The sequence below is a fragment of the Lactuca virosa genome, chromosome 9, assembly GCF_052849685.1.
Source record: "Lactuca virosa cultivar CGN04683 chromosome 9, Lactuca_virosa_CGN04683_v6, whole genome shotgun sequence".
Classification (NCBI taxonomy): domain Eukaryota; kingdom Viridiplantae; phylum Streptophyta; class Magnoliopsida; order Asterales; family Asteraceae; genus Lactuca; species Lactuca virosa.
The window spans coordinates 238,329,348-238,349,378 of NC_136434.1; the positions used below are offsets into that span (position 1 = coordinate 238,329,348).

The window sequence follows — 20,031 nt, forward strand, 5'->3', positions numbered from 1 at the left end:
CTATACTCCGCTAGACAACTGGATCATCTTTAAAGTCAAGGCCTCTAATCATCTATATCATCTATATCACCTTTCATCTCTCATCATCTATATCACCTGTCATCACTCATGATCTATGTCATCTTATATCTACCCATCTTTTACCCAACATATTTATAGGTAATAAAATACATATACAATTTAAAATCGAGTAAAACATGTATAAATTGTTCATCTAGCTTAGATATCAGGAACACAGATAATAAGCACATATAGCATGTAATTATCTTAAATACTTTATATCTATGTGTAAGATGAAAGTAACTATACACTCATTTGATAAAATGGGTGACTAGTGATCTGGGCAAAGCTTCGTCTAACACCTTAAATATTCCTGGACATGACCTAAGTATAATTACTACAGAGTTTTAGTATAATGATGTGGGAGACTAAGAATAGTCTAGATCCTCACTAATCTCAATGTCTACATCAAGATCTATCAAGTAAGGATCATCCATGCATGACAGTTGGGAGGCAGGATCATTTCAACATAATAGCTTTTCTAAAATCCAACAACCAAGCCGACATGATCATTCTAGACACCTCTCCCGTAAGTAGATCAATCAGTATAACGACATGGAATTACTGATAAATCTTATTTATAGGTTCATAATGACGACTTATGACTATAAATATAAGTTACACAAAAAAGACTAGAGTGTAGCTTAACTTACATAGGTTCTTCCTGACATAAGTTAGAAATTGAACTGGAAGAGCTTCTACTCACTAGTTACTACTTCTTTAGGGATCGTAGGGCTTTGCCGAAGGCTAAAACTAAGAGAAATGGGATAAAATCGTGAGAATTTCAAGAGAGAGGAAGATGGGGAATGAGGAAACTAATGATCAGTCGAAGCCTATTTATAGCACAACTGTTCGTCGCGCCTGGTGTGCACGCCTCACACACCTGAGACGTTGCTCCTCCCGTTTTCTGCCATGTGTCGCAAATATGGTGGTCCACGTCCCACCTACTAGAAGGTGCACGCCGTATAACCCACCTGCACGTGACACTTCTCGGAAAACATTAGAAAATCATATCTTCTTCATAAAAACTCTATTTTCGACGTTCTTTATATCCCCGGAAAGCTCTAGATGAGATCTACAACTTTCGTTTAGACTCCGTCGACTAATTTTGACTTTATTTTTAAAGCTATATTTTTAACAGGATTAGACTCGATGAGACCATGATGTGGTGAAGCTCGAGAGAATACTTCACTTTTTGATCTTTTGACTTCGGGTTGTTCTTGTTCCACACACGACTTGGGATGACTTGTAGTTCCTTCATGGGTCATTATTGGCTCAAAATGAACCTTTTCTTCAGTGTAGATCGTTATGACATGACATGACATTGTGATTTTTTATCTTGGTTTTTAGGCGGTAACCTTTCATTGAGAAGTGTGGTCAATTTCCCAAGTTGAGTCTCTATATTGTTTATGGAAGCTTGATGATTTCTAACATTGGCATCAGTAGTATCATGCCTCTTTTCAGATGCTTCCATAAAGTTATGGAGGACCGACTCGAAATCTATCTTCTTTTCGGTTGGTGGTTGCTCTTTTTGATAGAAACCTCTTCCGGTTTATCTACACTTCTCATCTTTCTGTTAGTTGTACTCTTCATAAGGTAACCAATCCTTCTTAGGCTTTCTCCAATCTTCATCAAACTTGTCACCACTTGAGTAGAACACTTGCACATTTTTATTCCCATTTTCATCTAAATCACAATCCTTGGTCAAGTGTGGACTACTACAATTGTCACATCCAACTCTAATGGCATGTATTGATTGATCCAACTTTGTCATTCGCCTATCCATAGAGTCGAGATTAGCTATGATTGCAGCCATATTCTCGTTCCCTCCATCTCTTTTTCCTCTTGTAACATCATCTCGTGGATTGTGGTACTCTCGTGAGTGCTTTGCAAACTCTTCAATCAATTCTTTAATAATTACCAACTCCTTATTTGTCATAGGACCTTGTGAGTCAAGAAGTTGTCTAGTAGTTACATTCACTCCATCATGGAAGATGGAAACTTCTTGTTGAACATTCAAATCATGTTGAGGGCAACTTCTTATCAAGCACTTGTATCTCTCCCAAGCTTCATACAATGACTCTCCCGCCTATTGTTGGAAATTAGATATCTTCTTTTTAAGCTTTGAGATCTCCTTCTAAAGTAGTTATTGAGGAGTCGGAACCTAAGAGTGTGTCACCAGAAATGAATAGAAAGAAACCTTGTACAAGAGAAGTAGGATCATGTGGTAGAAAGCTTGATTTAAACCAACATGTCAACTATGTTGTTCAGCAGTCACATGTAATAGATATGGATGAAGGTCATGATCATTCCAAGACTATTGTCCCATATGTAATGTCATAGGTTAACCAACAAAGTAATATCATTAATGTAAATGAAGGAGTGACCATGGGTAACATAGAAAAAAAAATAAGGGATTGGTGATTGAAGATGAAATTGAAACTCAAGAAGAAGTGTGCAAGGGTAATTTAGTTAATCATGAAGTTGAAACTCAAGAACTAGTGGAAAGTTACCATGTTGATTACAACTTCCAAGATGTAGAGGAACCAAGTTTTCAAGCTGATGGTGGAGTCCATAGTATGAGAGTTGATGAATTTGAACCATTTTTAGAGGATTATTCAGTTTTTGCTGAGTACACTATCTAAAATGGTTGTGAAACTCAAGTGGGAGTGGATATTCTAGAGGGAATGGTGAATGATGATTGTGGAGATGCTTTTTATAGTGAGAGTGACAATGATTATGATGATAGTGACTACAATGTAGAGGAGTGTAACATACAATCTGATGTGGATGTAGACATGAGTGAATTCCATAGTGTCGTGGATGTAGATGAACATGGAATTATAAACACTCATACCACAACTACAGGGAATGACATAGTTGATGAATAGTTGGAAGTTATTGCTAGTGATGATTATCAGTTTGCAAGATTTCATGAAGATGATAGGAAGAAAATGCTTAAGGAGTTGAGTAGGTCAACTACATACTCACATGGGGAGGTTCATGTAAAACCATTTTGGGTGGGACAGACCTTCAAAACAAAGGTGGAAGTTAAAAATTCATGAATTCACATGATGTACAAACAAGGAGGTCCTTATACTTAGCAAAAAATGGAAAAATAAGGATGATAAAAATTGATACAAACAAGGAGGTCCATATAACAATGTACATTTGAATTCACATGATGTACAAACAAGGAGGTCCCTATACTTAGCAAAAAATGGCAAAATAAGGATGATAAAAAATGATACAAACAAATAACAATGACATTTGAATTGTACATCCAAACCATCCAAAAAATGCATTTATAACAATATACATACGAATTGCATATCCAAACCATTGATTTATAACAAAGTACATTCTATTACATTCCAAAATATTGATTTGTTACAAAGTAAACTTCCATTACAATTCCATTAACTTGATGTGTTACATAAACCTACATACAACAAAATGAAACCAAAAACTCAATTCCATTACCATCAAAATCCCCTTCACTAGTTAGATGCTTACAAAAGAAACCAAAAACCCCAATCCATTATCATCAAAACCATACAACCACCTTACTGCTTAAACTAAAACCAAAAGAAGAACACCATGAACAAAACAACATTAGCTGGTAGTTACTAAGTTGTGCACGTGCGATCGCGACCCTAGAATGATCACCAATGCCCTACGACACATCATTGGTCAACCCGTCCAAGGAACCTATATCTTGAACCAAAGCCTGAACAACTCCAAAATTGTCCATTTCGGACCGGACGGTCATTTTGGAAAAAAAAAGTTATTATTATTAAAATAATATTAAAAAGTGGTTAGTTTAATTGATTTCCCTTTTTTAACTATGGTTACGCTATTTTTTGTGAACTATGATAAGGTTTTACAAAACACAAACTACCAGCATATTGGAAGTGGAAATTGCATAAATAAATTTTCGTTAGAGGGCATCTGGTAGCAACAATGGAGGTCGGACAGGGAAGGCTGAAGAAACCTTTTCAGGTAAATTCATCGAAATCAATCGTTCTTCCTCTTACTATATGATATTCTGCAACTTCTTATCTCGCATTTAATACGAATAGAGACATCTCATCCGTATCAACCTACTCCATTTACTCGATCATCAAATACCTAAATTCATTCAATGTGAAGAAAATGACGAATATCATGCTTGGAGCTGTTGTACTGCTTGGTGCAACCCTTGTACTCTACCATGACACGTGGTTTTCCAGAGATTGTGAAGCTAATTGATTGGTTATTTATGTCATGATCAACTAGCAAAATAATATCTTGTTCAATTAATTTCAGTCTCATGTATTGATTACCCTTTTCCACAATTGAGCCCCCACTAAGCTAATTTCCACAAAAAAGGATTCTGATAAGCAAGTTGAATAAGCCCATTTGTTAATGGTGTAATATCATCATAGGTTTTACATGGTCCCCCTGGAATTCCGTTATGCCTTTTTTGACTTTTTTGGTAAATAATGATGTTTTAAATTTCAAAGTTACATGACGTATAAGCAGGGTTAAATTTAGACATAGCAATGTACTTGTTAAAATTTTCATCCAATTTAGACTTTTTGTGACACAATACATCAATTATAATACTGAAATCATCATGAATAGATAAAATTTTAGACTTTTTGTGATACAATACCTCAATTATAATACATACAACTTAAAGTATGTATCTATGTGTGTGTATATGGAACCATGTGTGTATGTGCTTATTTATAGCCATTCATTCTTTCCAAATTACAAAGACCAAAATGCACGAATTCCACCATATGAGTTGTTTCGTTTTGACTTGGATTTAACATTTAAGTCTGCAGGGGTTGTCTATATCATAAATAGACTTTGAAGGATGCAAGTGGTAGAACATATAGACTTTAATGCAGTGGGGGTAGTATAGTAATAAACTGATGGACCAATTATACTTTAACAAGAGCTATATCTTCTTCTGTATACAATTTTCTACATTCTATTTTCTACTCTTTGTACGTTTCCATATAATGATTTATGAATATTGAGGTTCAAGTACAACGATTGAGAAATGAGTGTAAGAATTGGGGTATTGTTTGTGCTACTATTCATATTCATACATGTATTGCTTACATCAGCCCAGAATCAAGATAGTAAGTGTTCTTTATCTTGAGTTGCTTCACATCTGCTCATGGATCTTTATCATATTCTTAATTTCTTGATGGAAATTTTAGATTTTAGTTTTGTCATGAGTTAACTGAGCTTTTCTTTAGAGGAATATTTAATTCTATATCTGTAGTTCTACCACTTATTCAAATTACAATTTTTTAAGTGCCCTTCAAGAACTGTACTTTAAAACATCAAATTTCATCATAAAAGTTGAATGTTTTGTAGACAAATCTATCCACATCTCATATTTATTGTATTTCACAAAGATAATAAAATAGCAACCTAATTTGGTTCACTTCTCACTTTTAATGGAAAATCGCAATCTACTTCTGGTTAAAAACTAAACAATACTTTTTGTTGCAGTTGTATATCTACAAGCTCTCATGGATAACTTGCATAACACTCCACCAAATTGGGTCGGATCTGACCCATGTGTGGAAAAATGGGATGGGATCTCCTGCATCGAGTCACGTGTGACATCAATGTGAGCCTTCACACTAACTATATTTTAATCAATACCAAAACTATTCAACCTTGTTTTTATAATTTATATACACTTTTTTTTTCATTTCAGAACCCTATCAAGCATTGGATTAAGTGGTGAGTTATCTGGAGACATTGGACAATTATCCGAATTGCAAACACTGTATGTATATAATATTATAATATAATGTATCCTAAACTATTTATTTGTTTTATTTTATTTTTATGAAATGTTATTTATTGCATGTAGGGATCTGTCTTACAATAAGGATCTCACAGGATCTCTTACTCCAGATATCGGGAATTTAAAAAAGTTATCAAATTTGTATGGATATTTTTGTTACTTACTTTACATGCTCATAACTATGTTTCTTTAAAATTGTTTTTTTTTATTTTTTATTTTTTTTTTATTATTTTTCAGAATCCTGGTTGGTTGCGGTTTCAATGGTCCACTTCCTGAAACACTTGGATCTTTAACTCAACTAGGCTACTTGTAAGTATTTTTATTATATACATTTTTCACATTTACACATATTTGAAAATGAGAATTCCCATTTAGATTATGATGAAATTAAAAAAGGCTAGGACAACAATCTCTTATTTACATATTTCTATATTTATAAATACAAGAAAAGAAACAACAATGTACTTTTACTGATTTGTTTATTATAGCATCCTAATTTCATTCTTTTCTATTACAATTTACTACATTATACTTTAGTGCAAACTTGGTGTTCTTTTTTTATTTTTCAAAATATAATATCCTAATAAGAAAATAAAAAAAAATTGAAACTACAATGCTATAAAAGGGTAGATTTTTCAAAGTACATTGCTATTTCTTGCATTATCATTTATAACTATTTTACAGGGCTTTGAATTCAAATGGATTCACTGGATCAATTCCACCATCAATAGGGAATCTTTCTAAACTTTATTGGTTGGATTTAGCTGATAACAAGCTTAGTGGGCCCATACCAGTGTCTAAAGGACCCACCCCTGGCCTTGACCAATTGGTCAATATAAAACACTTGTATGTCCAAAACTACAAAATCTCATCTTCATTTTTTCATCTCTATAACATTAAAAAAAAATTCTAAAATTACAGTTTCCCTTTCCATTTAATTACAGTCACTTTGGAAAGAACAAGCTCTCAGGTGAAATACCACCTCGCCTCTTCAGCTCAAAAATGTCTCTTAAACACGTGTAAGAAAAGAATAACAATTTTTCACAAGTTTTATATATATGATTACATAAATTTGTTATTGTTTTTTTGATATATGGTAACTGAGCACAGGTTATTTGAAGAAAATCAGTTAACAGGAACAGTTCCATTGACACTAGGGCTTGTTCAGAATCTTGAGGTCTTGTGAGTATCATTAGTTATTATGATTTTTTTTTATAAAGTCAGATGAAATATTTCATATTTATTTTCATCTAATAATTTGGTTGTGTATGAATTATGATTTATGAAACAGACGATTAGACAGGAATTTGTTAAGTGGTGAAGTCCCATCAAACATCAACAATCTTACATCACTCAACCAGTTGTAAGTTTGAAAATATATTCTTTAAATCCAAAAAATGAAAACTTACTTTCATTCATTTGTTTCTTACATCATTGTACTTTCTACATTCTATTAAATTATAGCAATGTCATTTAGATATAAATCAATTTTCATTGCTAAATTTGGTAAATTTTCAAAAGTATAAGTTCCGAAAGATTGCATTTTGACTTGTTATGTTTTAGGTATCTTTCCAACAACAACTTTGAGGGCCCATTGCCCAATCTCACTGGAATGAAAATCCTTAACTATTTGTAAGCTTCTACATAATATCATTAATCTTATAAATATATCATTAATTTTATAAGTATATCAAAAAAATGTAATTGTTTTGCAAAACATCATTTCAGGGATATGAGCAATAATTCTTTTCAACCATCAGAGATTCCTCCATGGCTTTCATCATTGCAATCTTTAACAACATTGTACATCTCTCTCTCTCACACACACACACACACACATAACATTGTAAAATTTTCTGAGTAGATTCTTGTTTTGACTTTACTGATTGTTTGTTAAATTTGCAATGTCAGGATGATGCAAGATACAGGGCTTATAGGAGAAGTACCTGTTGACTTATTTAGCATTCCACAAATCGAGACTTTGTGAGGACATTTTCGTAATTTTACCTATTTTATTTTCTTGTTAAAATACTGAAAATGGTTTTTGCACAGGGTACTAAGAAACAACGAGCTTAATGGAACCCTTGATTTTGGAGCTTCTTATAGCAACCATTTACATTTCATTGATATGACAAACAACTTAATTTCTGGATACACAGAAAGAAGCCGATACTCTGCTGATCTCATGTATGTTCTCTTCATTCTTCAACCATGAGAAAAGGAGGAGGGTATTAACGTCTTTTGTTCTTTTGCAGACTCATCAGCAATCCAATTTGTAGGGAATCAGACACAACAGCATCATATTGTGATCCTCTGATAGATTCCAACTCCTCATATTCAACACCACAAAACAATTGTATTCCTGAAACTACTTGCACTTCAGATCAAGTTTCAAGTCCAAATTGTAAATGTTCATATCCATACACAGGAACTTTGACTTTTAGGGCTCCTTCTTTCTCTAACCTTGGAAACTCAACCATCTATACATCCCTTCGGAGTTCCATCATGGTTTCTTTTGAATCCAACCACCTCCCGGTTGACTCACTTTCACTGAGTCAACCCACCAAGAACTCAGACGATTACCTCGAAATAAACCTAGCCATTTTCCCATCTGGTGGTGAACGATTTAATAGGTCAGGGATTTCTCAAATAGGATTTATACTTAGCAACCAAACTTATAAACCTCCCCACTCTTTTGGGCCCTACTTTTTTCTAGGCCATAATTATGACTTCTTTTCAGGTAAATAAATCTTTCATATTTTATGGATTTGATTTACATCTGACGTTATGTTTTTAATATGTTTAAACAAAATTAATTTACAGATGCACCAAAAAGAAAGGGAAAATCAATTGGAATTGGAGTTACTATTGGAGTAGTAGTGGGAGGTTGTGTGCTAGTGATATTACTTATAATTGCTGGAATTTATGCTTTTCGTGAGAAAGGAAGAGCCGAAAGAGCTACAAAGAAGAACTCTCCTTTTGGTAAAATGACATGAATGCCCTTTAATAAAAAATAAATGGCAACATAATAATAATAATGATAATATTGTGTGTACTTATTATAACTTACTTGCAGCTTCGTGGGACCCAGATAAAGGTGGAGGTGATTGTCCTCAATTAAAAGGGGCAAGATCTTTCACATATGAAGAGCTTAAAACTTGCACAAATAATTTTGCAATCACTGCCAACATAGGCTCTGGTGGCTATGGGATGGTTAGTTTTAAAATTTTAATATATTAATGCAAACATTTTTTTTATTCATAACATTAATTATTATATATATTAAAACAAAAGTGTTTATAAATAGTATAGTTTTATGGTTTTATAGAGGGTTAATCTCAAAAAAAGACCTTATATTTTGTGTTTTTTCTGGATTAAACCTCAAAATTATTTTTTGCCTGAAAAAGACCTTGTATTTTTTCATTTTTTCTGGTTTGGCCCTTTTAGTCATTTTTTAAAAAATGTTAGGGTTTTTTCGAGAAAAACTAAAAAGGTTGAGGGTTTATTTGGAAGCATTTAGAATGTTGAGGGTTTTTTTTCGGAAAAAAATATGAAGTTGAGGGTTTCATTTTTTCCGAAAAAGCCCTCAACTTCATATTTTTTTCCGAAAAAAAAACCCTCACATTTTAAAAAAAAAAGGCAAAAAATGACTAAAAGGGCCAGATCGCAAAAAATGAAAAAATACAAGGTCTTTTTCTGGAAAAAAAAATAAATTTGAGGTTTAATCCGTAGAAAACACAAAATATAAGGTCTTTTTTTGAGATTAACTCTTTATATTTTGACCATAAAAGTTTTTTATTTTAGACTTTGGCCATAAAGTATAGTTTTAAGGTTTTTACATTTTTGGCCACAAAAGTTTGTTATTTTAGATTGTGGCCACAACACTTTATTATGTTGCCATATTTGATCCCTATATTTTTGTATATTCGTACTTCCCACCCTGTTACTTTGTTGAATACAATTTTCCACCCATGTACTTTGTAAAATGTTAGTTTTACTCCCTGCCTAATAAAAACTTTACAGATTATGCCCTTGCAAAGCCTGGGGGGAGGGGGTAAGGTAATATCACCCTAGTTTTGAATATTTTTCTTATTGAGGCGTTGAAAAATGTAAAATCCACCCAGTTATAGCATTATACTTTGAAATGGCTTCTGAATTATAGCAGTGAAAAATGCTTTGTAGATAGATTCTTGAAAGTAGAATGCTACAAGTAATGAGAAGAAATGAAAGTAGTATGATATAATAATAAAGAAATAAATGAAAGTAGGTTGCTATTTCATAAGTTTTGGGGTATATATGTGTAGGTGTACAGAGGGACACTTCCAAATGGGCAATTGGTTGCTGTTAAAAGAGCTCAACTAAGGTCAACACAAGGTGGACTTGAGTTCAAAACTGAGATTGAGCTTCTTTCAAGAGTTCATCACAAGAATGTTGTTGGGCTTGTTGGTTTCTGTTTTGATGAAGGTGAACAGATGCTTGTATATGAGTTTATTGTCAATGGTACACTCAAAGATAGCCTTTCAGGTACTCCTTTTTCTTTTATATATTTCACACATAAACATACAATGGTATAAATACATGTATCTTTCATAGTAGAAATTGTAAGTACAACTTTGTGGTAGAAAAAAAAAATGAAAGGTTAAATTCTGAAAACAGGGAGATCTGGGATAAGATTGGATTGGATGAGAAGACTGAAAATAATCCTTGGAGCTGCAAGAGGTTTGCAGTATCTTCATGATCTTGCTGATCCTCCAATCATTCATAGAGATGTCAAGACAACAAATATCTTACTTGATGAACGCCTCAATGCCAAAGTTGCTGATTTTGGTCTTTCAAAACCATTAGGTGATGCTGATCGTACACATGTCACCACTCAAGTCAAAGGAACAATGGTTAGTCAACTTTCTTTTCTTTCACCCTAAATTCATGAATTCAATAGTTTTTGATGATTTTCATATCATTGAAGGGCTACATGGATCCCGAATACTACATGACACAGCAATTAACCGAAAAAAGCGACGTTTACAGCTTCGGAATCGTGATGTTAGAGCTAATAACTGCAAGAAATCCAATCGAAAAAGGTAAGTATATTGTGAGAGAAGTAAAAGAAGCCATGGACAGGGAAAAAGACCTTTATAACCTCCGTGAGGTACTTGACCCGATCATCGGTTTGACCCATGAGCTACAAGGGTTGGAAAGATTTGTGGATATCGCATTGAGGTGTGTTGAAGACACTGGAAATCAAAGGCCAAGAATGAGTGAGGTTGTGAAAGAGATTGAGAGTATTATGGAACTCGCGGGTTTTAATCCGAATGCTGAGTCAGCATCGGCTTCCGAAAGTTATGAAGGGAAAAGTAAGGGGAGTGGGCATCCTTATTTGAATGAAAGCCTTTTTTCGTATAGTGGAGGTCTTTTGGATTCAAATTTGGAGGCTAAATAATGGTGTTATGTTATGTTATGTTATGTTATGAATTCGGTTTATTTGTGTAGCGTGTTTGGTGGTGATCGCGAGTAAATTGTTTTTGAAATCATGAATGTTTGTGAAAAATCATGTGTGATTAGTGCAAGTAGTAGTTATTTTTAATGTTTTTAAAGATAGTTATTTATGTATAGGTATATCATATATATGGGTTCATTTGATTGATGAATATGGGAAGCTACCGTTTGTTATACATGACAAACAATGTTTATTGTGTTTGGTATTCACTGAATTGAATTAGACACGTGTTGATGTCAATGCGATCAAAATTGTACATTTTTTATCCCACAAAAAATGATATCGGACAGTGGTTTGGTTCATCTTCAAGATTCCGTGTCTGTAAAAGATGTGAAGATGTGAATGTTGTCTCCAAACCTTATCAATTAATTATAACAATCATAGTTTTGCATCAAATTTGGTGCAAACTTGATCCAATCTAACATAAATAACTAATAATTTATTTTGGTTATAATTGTCTAAAACTACAAGCGCTAATTTTACTATAAGTAACTCTATGATTTTTACGTTTTGATCATATTTGGTTACTAATTTTTTTTTCAGGGGTGCTTTAAGTCCCTTAACATTAAAATGATCAGTTAAAAAAAGATATTAAAACTTTTTTAGACATTTTCACCGGTAATGATGCCTTCTTACATAATTCAATTAATCTTAAAAGCTAATAAATATATTAGAGTACCTTTTGCAACTATCTCCGATATTCACTCCACCTTCTTTTCTGATAAGATTCATATGATGAACACTCCTTCAACCCTTTTCACACCGCTCTCATTTTTAAGATCCTTGTACGCATAAAAGATCTGACTGTTACCCTATTGTAATCATCAATAACAACCTTTAACTGGTCATGCCCAATCATTTGTAATAAGGGTGGTACTAAAAAAACTCATTTTAAGGTTGAGGGAAATGATGTCGGACTAACCGAGTTCCACCTCAGCTTTCTCCATCTCTACTTCAGCAATGCCAAATAGAGGGAGTGAAGAAAGTAGAAGAGAGGAGGTTGCCGAGGTAGGGAGAAGAAATAAGGAAGAAGAAAGCAAAGAAGAGAGGGCTCGACAGCTGGTTGGCGAGTTTGGCCACCGAACTCGGCATGCCGAGTTGGTGGCGTGGTTTATACCAAGGCCACTTAGATGTACCGAGCTCCACTCCGTTTAGCCTATGAGTTTTTATTACTTGGTTTTCTGAAATATTCAAATTCAATCTTAAAATAACTTTTTTTCTAATTTCAATTACTTAATATCCATACTATTATTTATTATTATTTTCATTTTAGTTATTAAATTAATTTAATAAAATTTATTTAAAATAGATTAATTAACATAATTATTAGATTAATCATATTTGTATTTGTATTATTAATAAGTCACTAATTTGTTAAAAACTAATATATTAATAATATTTGTATTTTTTTTGTTTTCACTATTATCTTAATTATTAGATTAATTAACATTCTAAATAAATAAAAAGAAACTTATATAAAATCACCTTTTCTTATTTATTAGATGCAAATTTTAAAAACATTTTCTTATTTATTATTTACAAAAAAAATTAAACACTTTTAACAGATTACGTTTGCGGAAGACTTGTTATAAATATTTCAAAAAGAAAATATCACCAATGTTACTTTATGTCAAAACAACCCATACAAAATTTAAAGTTCACAAAACATAATGATGAAAACCCAACATGCCCAAATGGTATCATAAATAAAGATACTAAATAAAGCTACCCAATGGTTCCTATCCTTACCAAAGCATCATGTTAAGCTACCTGTTCCAATACACAGAAACCAACAGACAAAGAGCAAGTGTTATCATAAGCTAAGTGAGTTAATTACAGTACAGTGTTAAAAGAACACACATATCGTAGATGGATTCACACATAACATCCACACATAGTCAAAGACTCACAAGCAAGACATAATAACATCACACCGCATAACAAACACAAGTTTAGCTCAATTTATTTTAGTTCTTCTTTTAGAGCTTCTTTTATTAGTTACTCTCCTCAACCCTGCTGTAACTAATTTTATTTTATCTATTCGACGCTTAAATATTAATATATAATATTTTATTTCTCCATTTTATGTTAATAATTACTCACGACTCACCATCACTGTAATTATTAAAGTAATACCTCCTAGTTAGGGTCTATTTATTCACAGCAAACCCCCAAGGCAAGTACCCCGTTCGCTATTAACGTGACCGGTACGACCCAATACACTAGGTGAGGCGCGAATCTCACCCATAATCATTGCCCCCGGTGTGCTGCGTTCACTACTCCTACATTGCACATTCATATACATGCGTTGTCATTAAGGATTGGTACAAACGGTGCCAATTCCACTGCGTTACACCTCCCAATCCCACGTGATGTTTGTGTTGGTCCCACCTCTAGACCAACATCACTCCAGTCCTCCCACCGTTTGGACAATCTCTCAAATGATCTCTTAGAAAAATCATCTGATGCCGCTTAGGCTTAAGCTCTTTCCCCATAGGTGTTGTTCAAGTTATCGAGTCCCCGTAATAATCCCGATAGGGTATATACCTATGACTAGGTTGCTACCCTTCGTCCTGCTAGTGTATTCCTCTTTTTAATTTAATAATAATTAATTAACTTAGGAGTTACACTTTTACCCTCTCAAGTAATCATTTAAATATTATGAATTTTCTTTTATTAACATATTACTCTTTAAGGGTTCATTTCATGCAAACATGTAATTTCATGTAGTTATTACATTTTACATCACACACCACTTTCATTCACAACACTTCTATAATGATTTTACAACACTAGCATGCTTGTCCTAAAACATTTTAAACAAATATTTTCAAGAAAGTATTGACATGCTCACAACACATAATAATCATGCACAACACTCAATCCAGCATGACCTTAGCTCACATCTCACATCAAACAAAGAGGAGTCTAGCATGCAACATCCTAGATATAGTTACACATAAAGTATTTCAACATTCATGGCACAATACTCAATCATCAAAAGGGCACATACATCCTAGATAACTAGGTTCATTGTTGTAAATCAAACCAATAGAAACGCAAGGAAACCGGCAAATAATATTGGGAATTATATGTCGATAGTTGCGATTAACATATCCAATTATAATTAATATGATTACTGAGTTTCCTCCAGAAACCAGATTAATCCTTCTCGATTAGATCTGATTATAAGAAAGGTAGAAGGAGAGTGTCCTGTTGTTGGACGAAATTAAAAGCAATACAATAATGTAAAACCGACCTATTGACGGTTGATCTTGAATTTATAATAACTGCATGGATCAGACTCCTGTCCTTAAAGGTTTTTACTTTGCTTCTATTGGATGTAAGCAATAGAGTAAAACCCCAGGATTTAATGCAGATCTATCGATTTTCCAACAGCACTGGAAAATGATAAACGCAAAGTGAATACTCAAAAACTGGAAGAAAATCACAGAGAGAGGAAGAGAGCTTCAAATTTCATGAGCAACTAATACGGCTCCTAGGGAGTTGTATTTATAGGCAACGAAACCCTAGAAGGCAAAAAAGGGGCCCACATGGGCTGACCCTTGGAAACCCTAGGGCAACGACTTACTCTCCAAGCTAGCCGTTTTCTAACCCTTCCAGAATATTTTGTTGCCATATCTACGAGGTAGTACAATATTCTGTTGCCATCTCTACGAAGTGCCAGAATATTCTGTTTCCATATCTACGAAATGATAGAATATTCTGCTGCCATATCTACGAAATGGCAGAATATCCTGTTGTCATATCTTCCCCCACTAATATGGGAAACTTTCCAACTTGCAAGATTACCGCTATAATTTCCAACAATCCCCCACCAAGTTGGAAAGTTTCCTTTCACTCTAACACATGATGTCACTTGGGTGTCACGAAGATTAAACCCTAGTTTAATGAGAAAAAACAAGAAGAGACCAATTCAATGGTATCCTTATCGGTTTAAACCACGAACCGTATGACCTCTCCGGTTTACCCCCACACATCACATGCTGTCTTTGCGTTCTCCCTAAGCGCTAATATGGTCATGCGCTATAAATCCTTTTCATGACCCTTTAGAAGATAAACCACTAATCTCCACTTGAGGCGGCACCACCTCTAGATCATATAGGCATAGTTTTACAACATCTTCATTGCTTAGATGTCTCCAAACTTTGTTAAGAGTCATGACTCAACCTCATTCTCGGCAACGACGTACTATCCTACCTCACATGGATTTATCATTAATAATAATACCTTCTATCGTTAGTGACTTCGTTGTTACCCTTTAAACTTGAGAATTAGGAGCACTAATACCAAGTTGGGTTTCCATCACCAAGCAATTCTATTGTGGTTTTAGACTCATGACTCTCGTGGTAGATGTAACCAAATTTCTCGTCAGTGGTTTTATAAACATATATTTTTCAATATTCTAACAATATATTTTTAACCTGCGTCGCGCAACGCATGGGAATTCGTCTACTATACTTATAACGGAAGCATTTTTCCTTTCACCACATTCATTTGAAACTTCCATGAGACATTTTTACTCAAACCATATTCATTTGAAACCTCCTATTTGAATGAATACGACTCAAAAGTCTCTTAATAATGATTAACCATTCAAAGGTTTTATAACTTATATAATATGTTTAATAAGCAATTAATGGATAGTTTACTATAAAAGGCCAATCTCTTTGAGCAGACACACAAATACCAATCACATACAAAATTCACAAAGAAAACAAGTTTAAAGGTTTTTGTGTTGGTTTGAGTGATTTTGACCATTTTTTAGCCATGTTATTATGTTAAAGTTTTTAATTTGTAAGTTTGTTATATACTAATTCTTTTTTTTTCTTGGTTTAAGTATTCTTTTAAGACAATCGTTGTATGTTGTGGTTGAAATTTTAATGTAAATTAGATCAGATTCATGTTATCGATCATATGTTATGAAATGTGATATAGATAATATTTTATTAAATATTGTATATATGTTTGTATGTTTGTGTTGCTTCAAAGTAATAATTAATTAAAAATCATGGATATGTCATATTATCCATGTAAGTCTCTTTTAAAATGCAAATTGTCTATCTTATCACTTTATATTTTAGTATATGTTTAACATTTTAAGTATAATAATAAATGTTTTTTAAAAGTTTTCTTTCACTTATTAATAATAATAAGTGGCTTTAAAATTAATGAACAATAGTTATAAATAATAAAATCAAATTATAAAAATCATGGATAGGTCATATTATCCATGCGAGTCAAAATAATTGTCAATCTTATCACTTTATTATTAAGTATATGTTTCATATTTGAATAATAATATTAAGTGTTTCTTAAAAGTTTTCTTTAACTTAATAATAATAATAATAATAAGTGGTTTAAAATTAATGAACAATAATTTTAAATGATAATAACATCAAATTATAAATTACATAACGTTAGCTACAAATAAATTGTATTTTAAATGAACATCATTAATGAAATTAGAAAATAATTGCATAAGTAAAAATTTAAATTAATCAATCATAACAATTGTTAAAAATAATACTAAATAGATAATTATATTTAATTCTATTAATGAGGAAGGTGGGTTGATGTCAATGAATATTATTGTTCAAAATAGTTGAGATTATATATATATATATATATATATATATATATATATATATATATATATATATATATATATATATATATATAATTAGTGTAAAAATATTATGTCAAAGTTAATGTCAGTAACATAACCATTATAAACATATATTTTTCAATATTGTAACAATATATTTTTAACCTGCGTCGCGCAACGCGCGGGAATTCGTCTACTATATATATAAGTAAACCAATTTTTTTAAAATTTAAGGAAAGTGGGTGAGGGGGGTTTGCTATGAATTAAAGAGGATTTTCTGTGGATTTTTAAAGTATTTTATTTGAATTTTGAGAATTTTTTGAAGAGCGCGTGTTGTTGATTTTCTTTTTGGCGTGTGCAATTTTTTTAGCCTGTTTATAGGTTTCGTGATTCACCATCAATAGCCTTGCCACTTATACGCACGTATACAAGTTTACCTTACTGAGACGATGACCGCTTCCATTTGTCTACACCGCCTCTACGTGTTCTCTATCATCTTCATCGATTGAACAAGATGCTTTTTTCTTTCCCATCTCTTGCTCTCCCTTTTTCTTCCAGTTTCCTCCTTTATCACTCGACTTATGAACAAACTAGGCGAATGCCCGCGCGTTGCGCAGAACACCTATATAGTTGAAAACTTTACAAACATATGTTTTCTTAAATATAACAATAATGTTATTGTTAAATTTGATATAATAATCCGTATACTAAGTTGATATAATATATTGATTATTTTGAATTATATGATAATATATGCATTTATTAAAACTGCATAATCTCAATCGTTTGAATAAACTTAACAATTTAATTATTTTGTCCAAACTGTTCAAAAGTTGAGCTTTAAACTAATAATGGTTTGCATACAACAACATATTAAATCTAATAAATTAAGTATAATATGTTAAAAGTTAAAGACATAACTTTCTAAGTAGAAGTAAAAATATTATTTTAATATTAAAATTTAGTTTATTTATGATTAGACTTTAGGTTTGATATTTATTTAACCTTATTAACCAACTTATAATAATTATTAGAAAGACACTACAATTTATCACTTTTAACTATTTACAAAATATCCGTTTGAGTTGTTTAAGTTAAGCTAAAACTTATTTTTAAGTTGACCATGTAATGTTATATTTAAATTAATAATTTAAGTATTTTATACAAATTGTTCAAAAGTTGTTGCTTTAAAATGATAATGGTTTATATTCAACATTATATTAAAAATAATAAATTATGTACAATATGTTAAAAGTTAAAAAACATAACTTTATAAGCAGAAGTAAAGATATTTTTTTAATATTGAAATTTAGTTTATATATGATTACAATTTATGTTAGATATGTATTTAACCTTATTAACCAACTTAAAATCATTATTAGAAAGAAATGGAAAAATCATGGGAGTTTCAAATGAATGTGGTGAAAGGAAAAATACATAGAAGTTTCAAATGAATATGGTGAAAACAAAAATGCTTTATACGTATATAGATTACGGTTTTTGTTCATCGTTCTTTCCCATCCGACCTTCCGCCAGTCAGTTCCACTCTCCGCCTCCCAGTCGCTGCCCTGTAGAAGCCTTAGCCGACCAACACCACTGCCGTTTACACCAACATTTCCTTTAGTTTTTTAAGTTCTTGCATTTCGTCACCTCTTCCTTCTTTTGGTCTTCTCTGTCACACCCCCAAACCGGAACAGCGGAAACGTTCGGGGGCGGATGACTTCATGTGTAGTATCACAACAATTGCATCATAGTAATCAAAGTAAACACAACCATTACAATGAATATATATAATAAGTGTTACATTAGTTTGCTTCATGTTCTTATACATTCAAAAGTAGTAAAGAAATACGAGACGCCACACGCTCCGTCTGCTCAAAAGACTGTCGAGGTACCTGTCAACTGATTTTCTGAGAATACAAGCGGTTTGAAAGAGTATCAGCATAAAGCTGGTGAGTTCATAAGTAATGTTTCTGTAGAGAAAATTTGTCTTTGAATTTGTAAAATGTTTGTATGCTTTCCAAGAAAATCCGATATTTTCCGACATATGAGTTTGGTACTGTGTACTGTGGTAGTGTGAAAATGTATTAGTCGACAAGTTTGATTACCATCAACTGTATTGTATAACGTTGTTTTGAATGAAAATCCTTTCGTATGAAAACCCTGGCTATCACCAGTAATGTGTAGAATGTTCTTTTTCAAAACCCTGGTTACTACCAGTGATGTATAGTAGTTTTTATTTCTCGATAAGAAACTATGTATTTCCCCTACTTATACTAAATAATCATTGTTCATGTAAGGTGTATTACTACGTAAGTATATCGTTGTTATCTATTTGCGAGTGTTATGACCATACTAAACTTGACATGGCGCGAATCAGGAACCAGTATCCTTTATGACTTTGTCACCGTTAGACCTATCGGTCCTACTAAAGCTAGCAGCAAGGTGCGGGATAGTCAGTCTCGTATAGATCTATACACAAACTCATTTCTCTCCTTCGAGGAGATTCTGGTTCATAAGGGTAGTCTTCCAATAGTACATGTAATTGTACCCAAAGACGTGTCTCTCAAACTAGATTAACGACATTACAAGTAATAATACGAGAAAACCTTTTTATAAATAACGGAGAGGTTTATAAAAGATGTTGTAACAACCCGTTATTTCAGGTCAATATAATGACTAAAAGTCGAGTCTTGTAACCTCTTTGTAAAGTAATAAGAATATCATCGAAAATGAAATGTTTAAAAAGCTCTGTTTGGGTACACTATGTGGTAGATATCGTGATAAGGTTTCCAAAACTATAAAGAACACTAAAATCCGAGTTATAACGAAGGAGTTATGACCAATCAAAGATTCGTAACACTACCGGTAAAGCGTTGTTAAGCATAAAACGAGAAATTTCAACAAAATACTTTTTAGCCTTAGGTATCTAAATGAAAGTCGTAGATATCTTTAAACCGCGAACATACATAAAAAGAACGCCCCAAATCTGACTTCGTATGAGGAAGTTATGAATTTTCGAAGTTT

General features: G+C 32.5%; 1 protein-coding gene and 1 non-coding gene across 2 annotated transcripts; both read left to right on the forward strand.

Moving 5' to 3' along the window:
- Nucleotides 1–2,078: 2,078 nt before the first annotated feature.
- LOC145141566 (small nucleolar RNA R71) lies at nt 2,079–2,185 on the forward strand. The gene has a single exon (XR_013722761.1). It is a non-coding gene; the product is annotated as a small nucleolar RNA R71 (small nucleolar RNA).
- A 2,663-nt stretch (nt 2,186–4,848) lies between these two features.
- LOC145140752 (leucine-rich repeat receptor protein kinase HPCA1-like) lies at nt 4,849–11,462 on the forward strand. Its single transcript, XM_079074149.1, has 19 exons — nt 4,849–5,195; nt 5,575–5,695; nt 5,786–5,857; nt 5,945–6,019; nt 6,116–6,187; nt 6,563–6,724; nt 6,823–6,897; nt 6,989–7,060; nt 7,170–7,241; nt 7,442–7,510; nt 7,607–7,681; nt 7,790–7,861; nt 7,931–8,065; nt 8,134–8,618; nt 8,702–8,860; nt 8,955–9,091; nt 10,183–10,402; nt 10,535–10,770; nt 10,845–11,462. Exons 1-19 carry the CDS (start codon nt 5,114–5,116, stop codon nt 11,316–11,318), a joined length of 2,865 nt encoding a protein of 954 aa, XP_078930275.1. The 5' UTR covers nt 4,849–5,113; the 3' UTR covers nt 11,319–11,462.
- Nucleotides 11,463–20,031: the final 8,569 nt, after the last annotated feature.

Excerpts from the sequence above, each read along its gene's own strand:
- LOC145140752 (XM_079074149.1), top strand. The coding sequence starts at position 5,114 with ATGAGTGTAAGAATTGGGGTATTGTTTGTGCTACTATTCATATTCATA. Across the intron at positions 5,196-5,574 it reads ATCAGCCCAGAATCAAGATA|TTGTATATCTACAAGCTCTC; the intron begins GTAAGTGTTCTT and ends TTTTTGTTGCAG. Across the intron at positions 9,092-10,182 it reads GCTCTGGTGGCTATGGGATG|GTGTACAGAGGGACACTTCC; the intron begins GTTAGTTTTAAA and ends ATATATGTGTAG.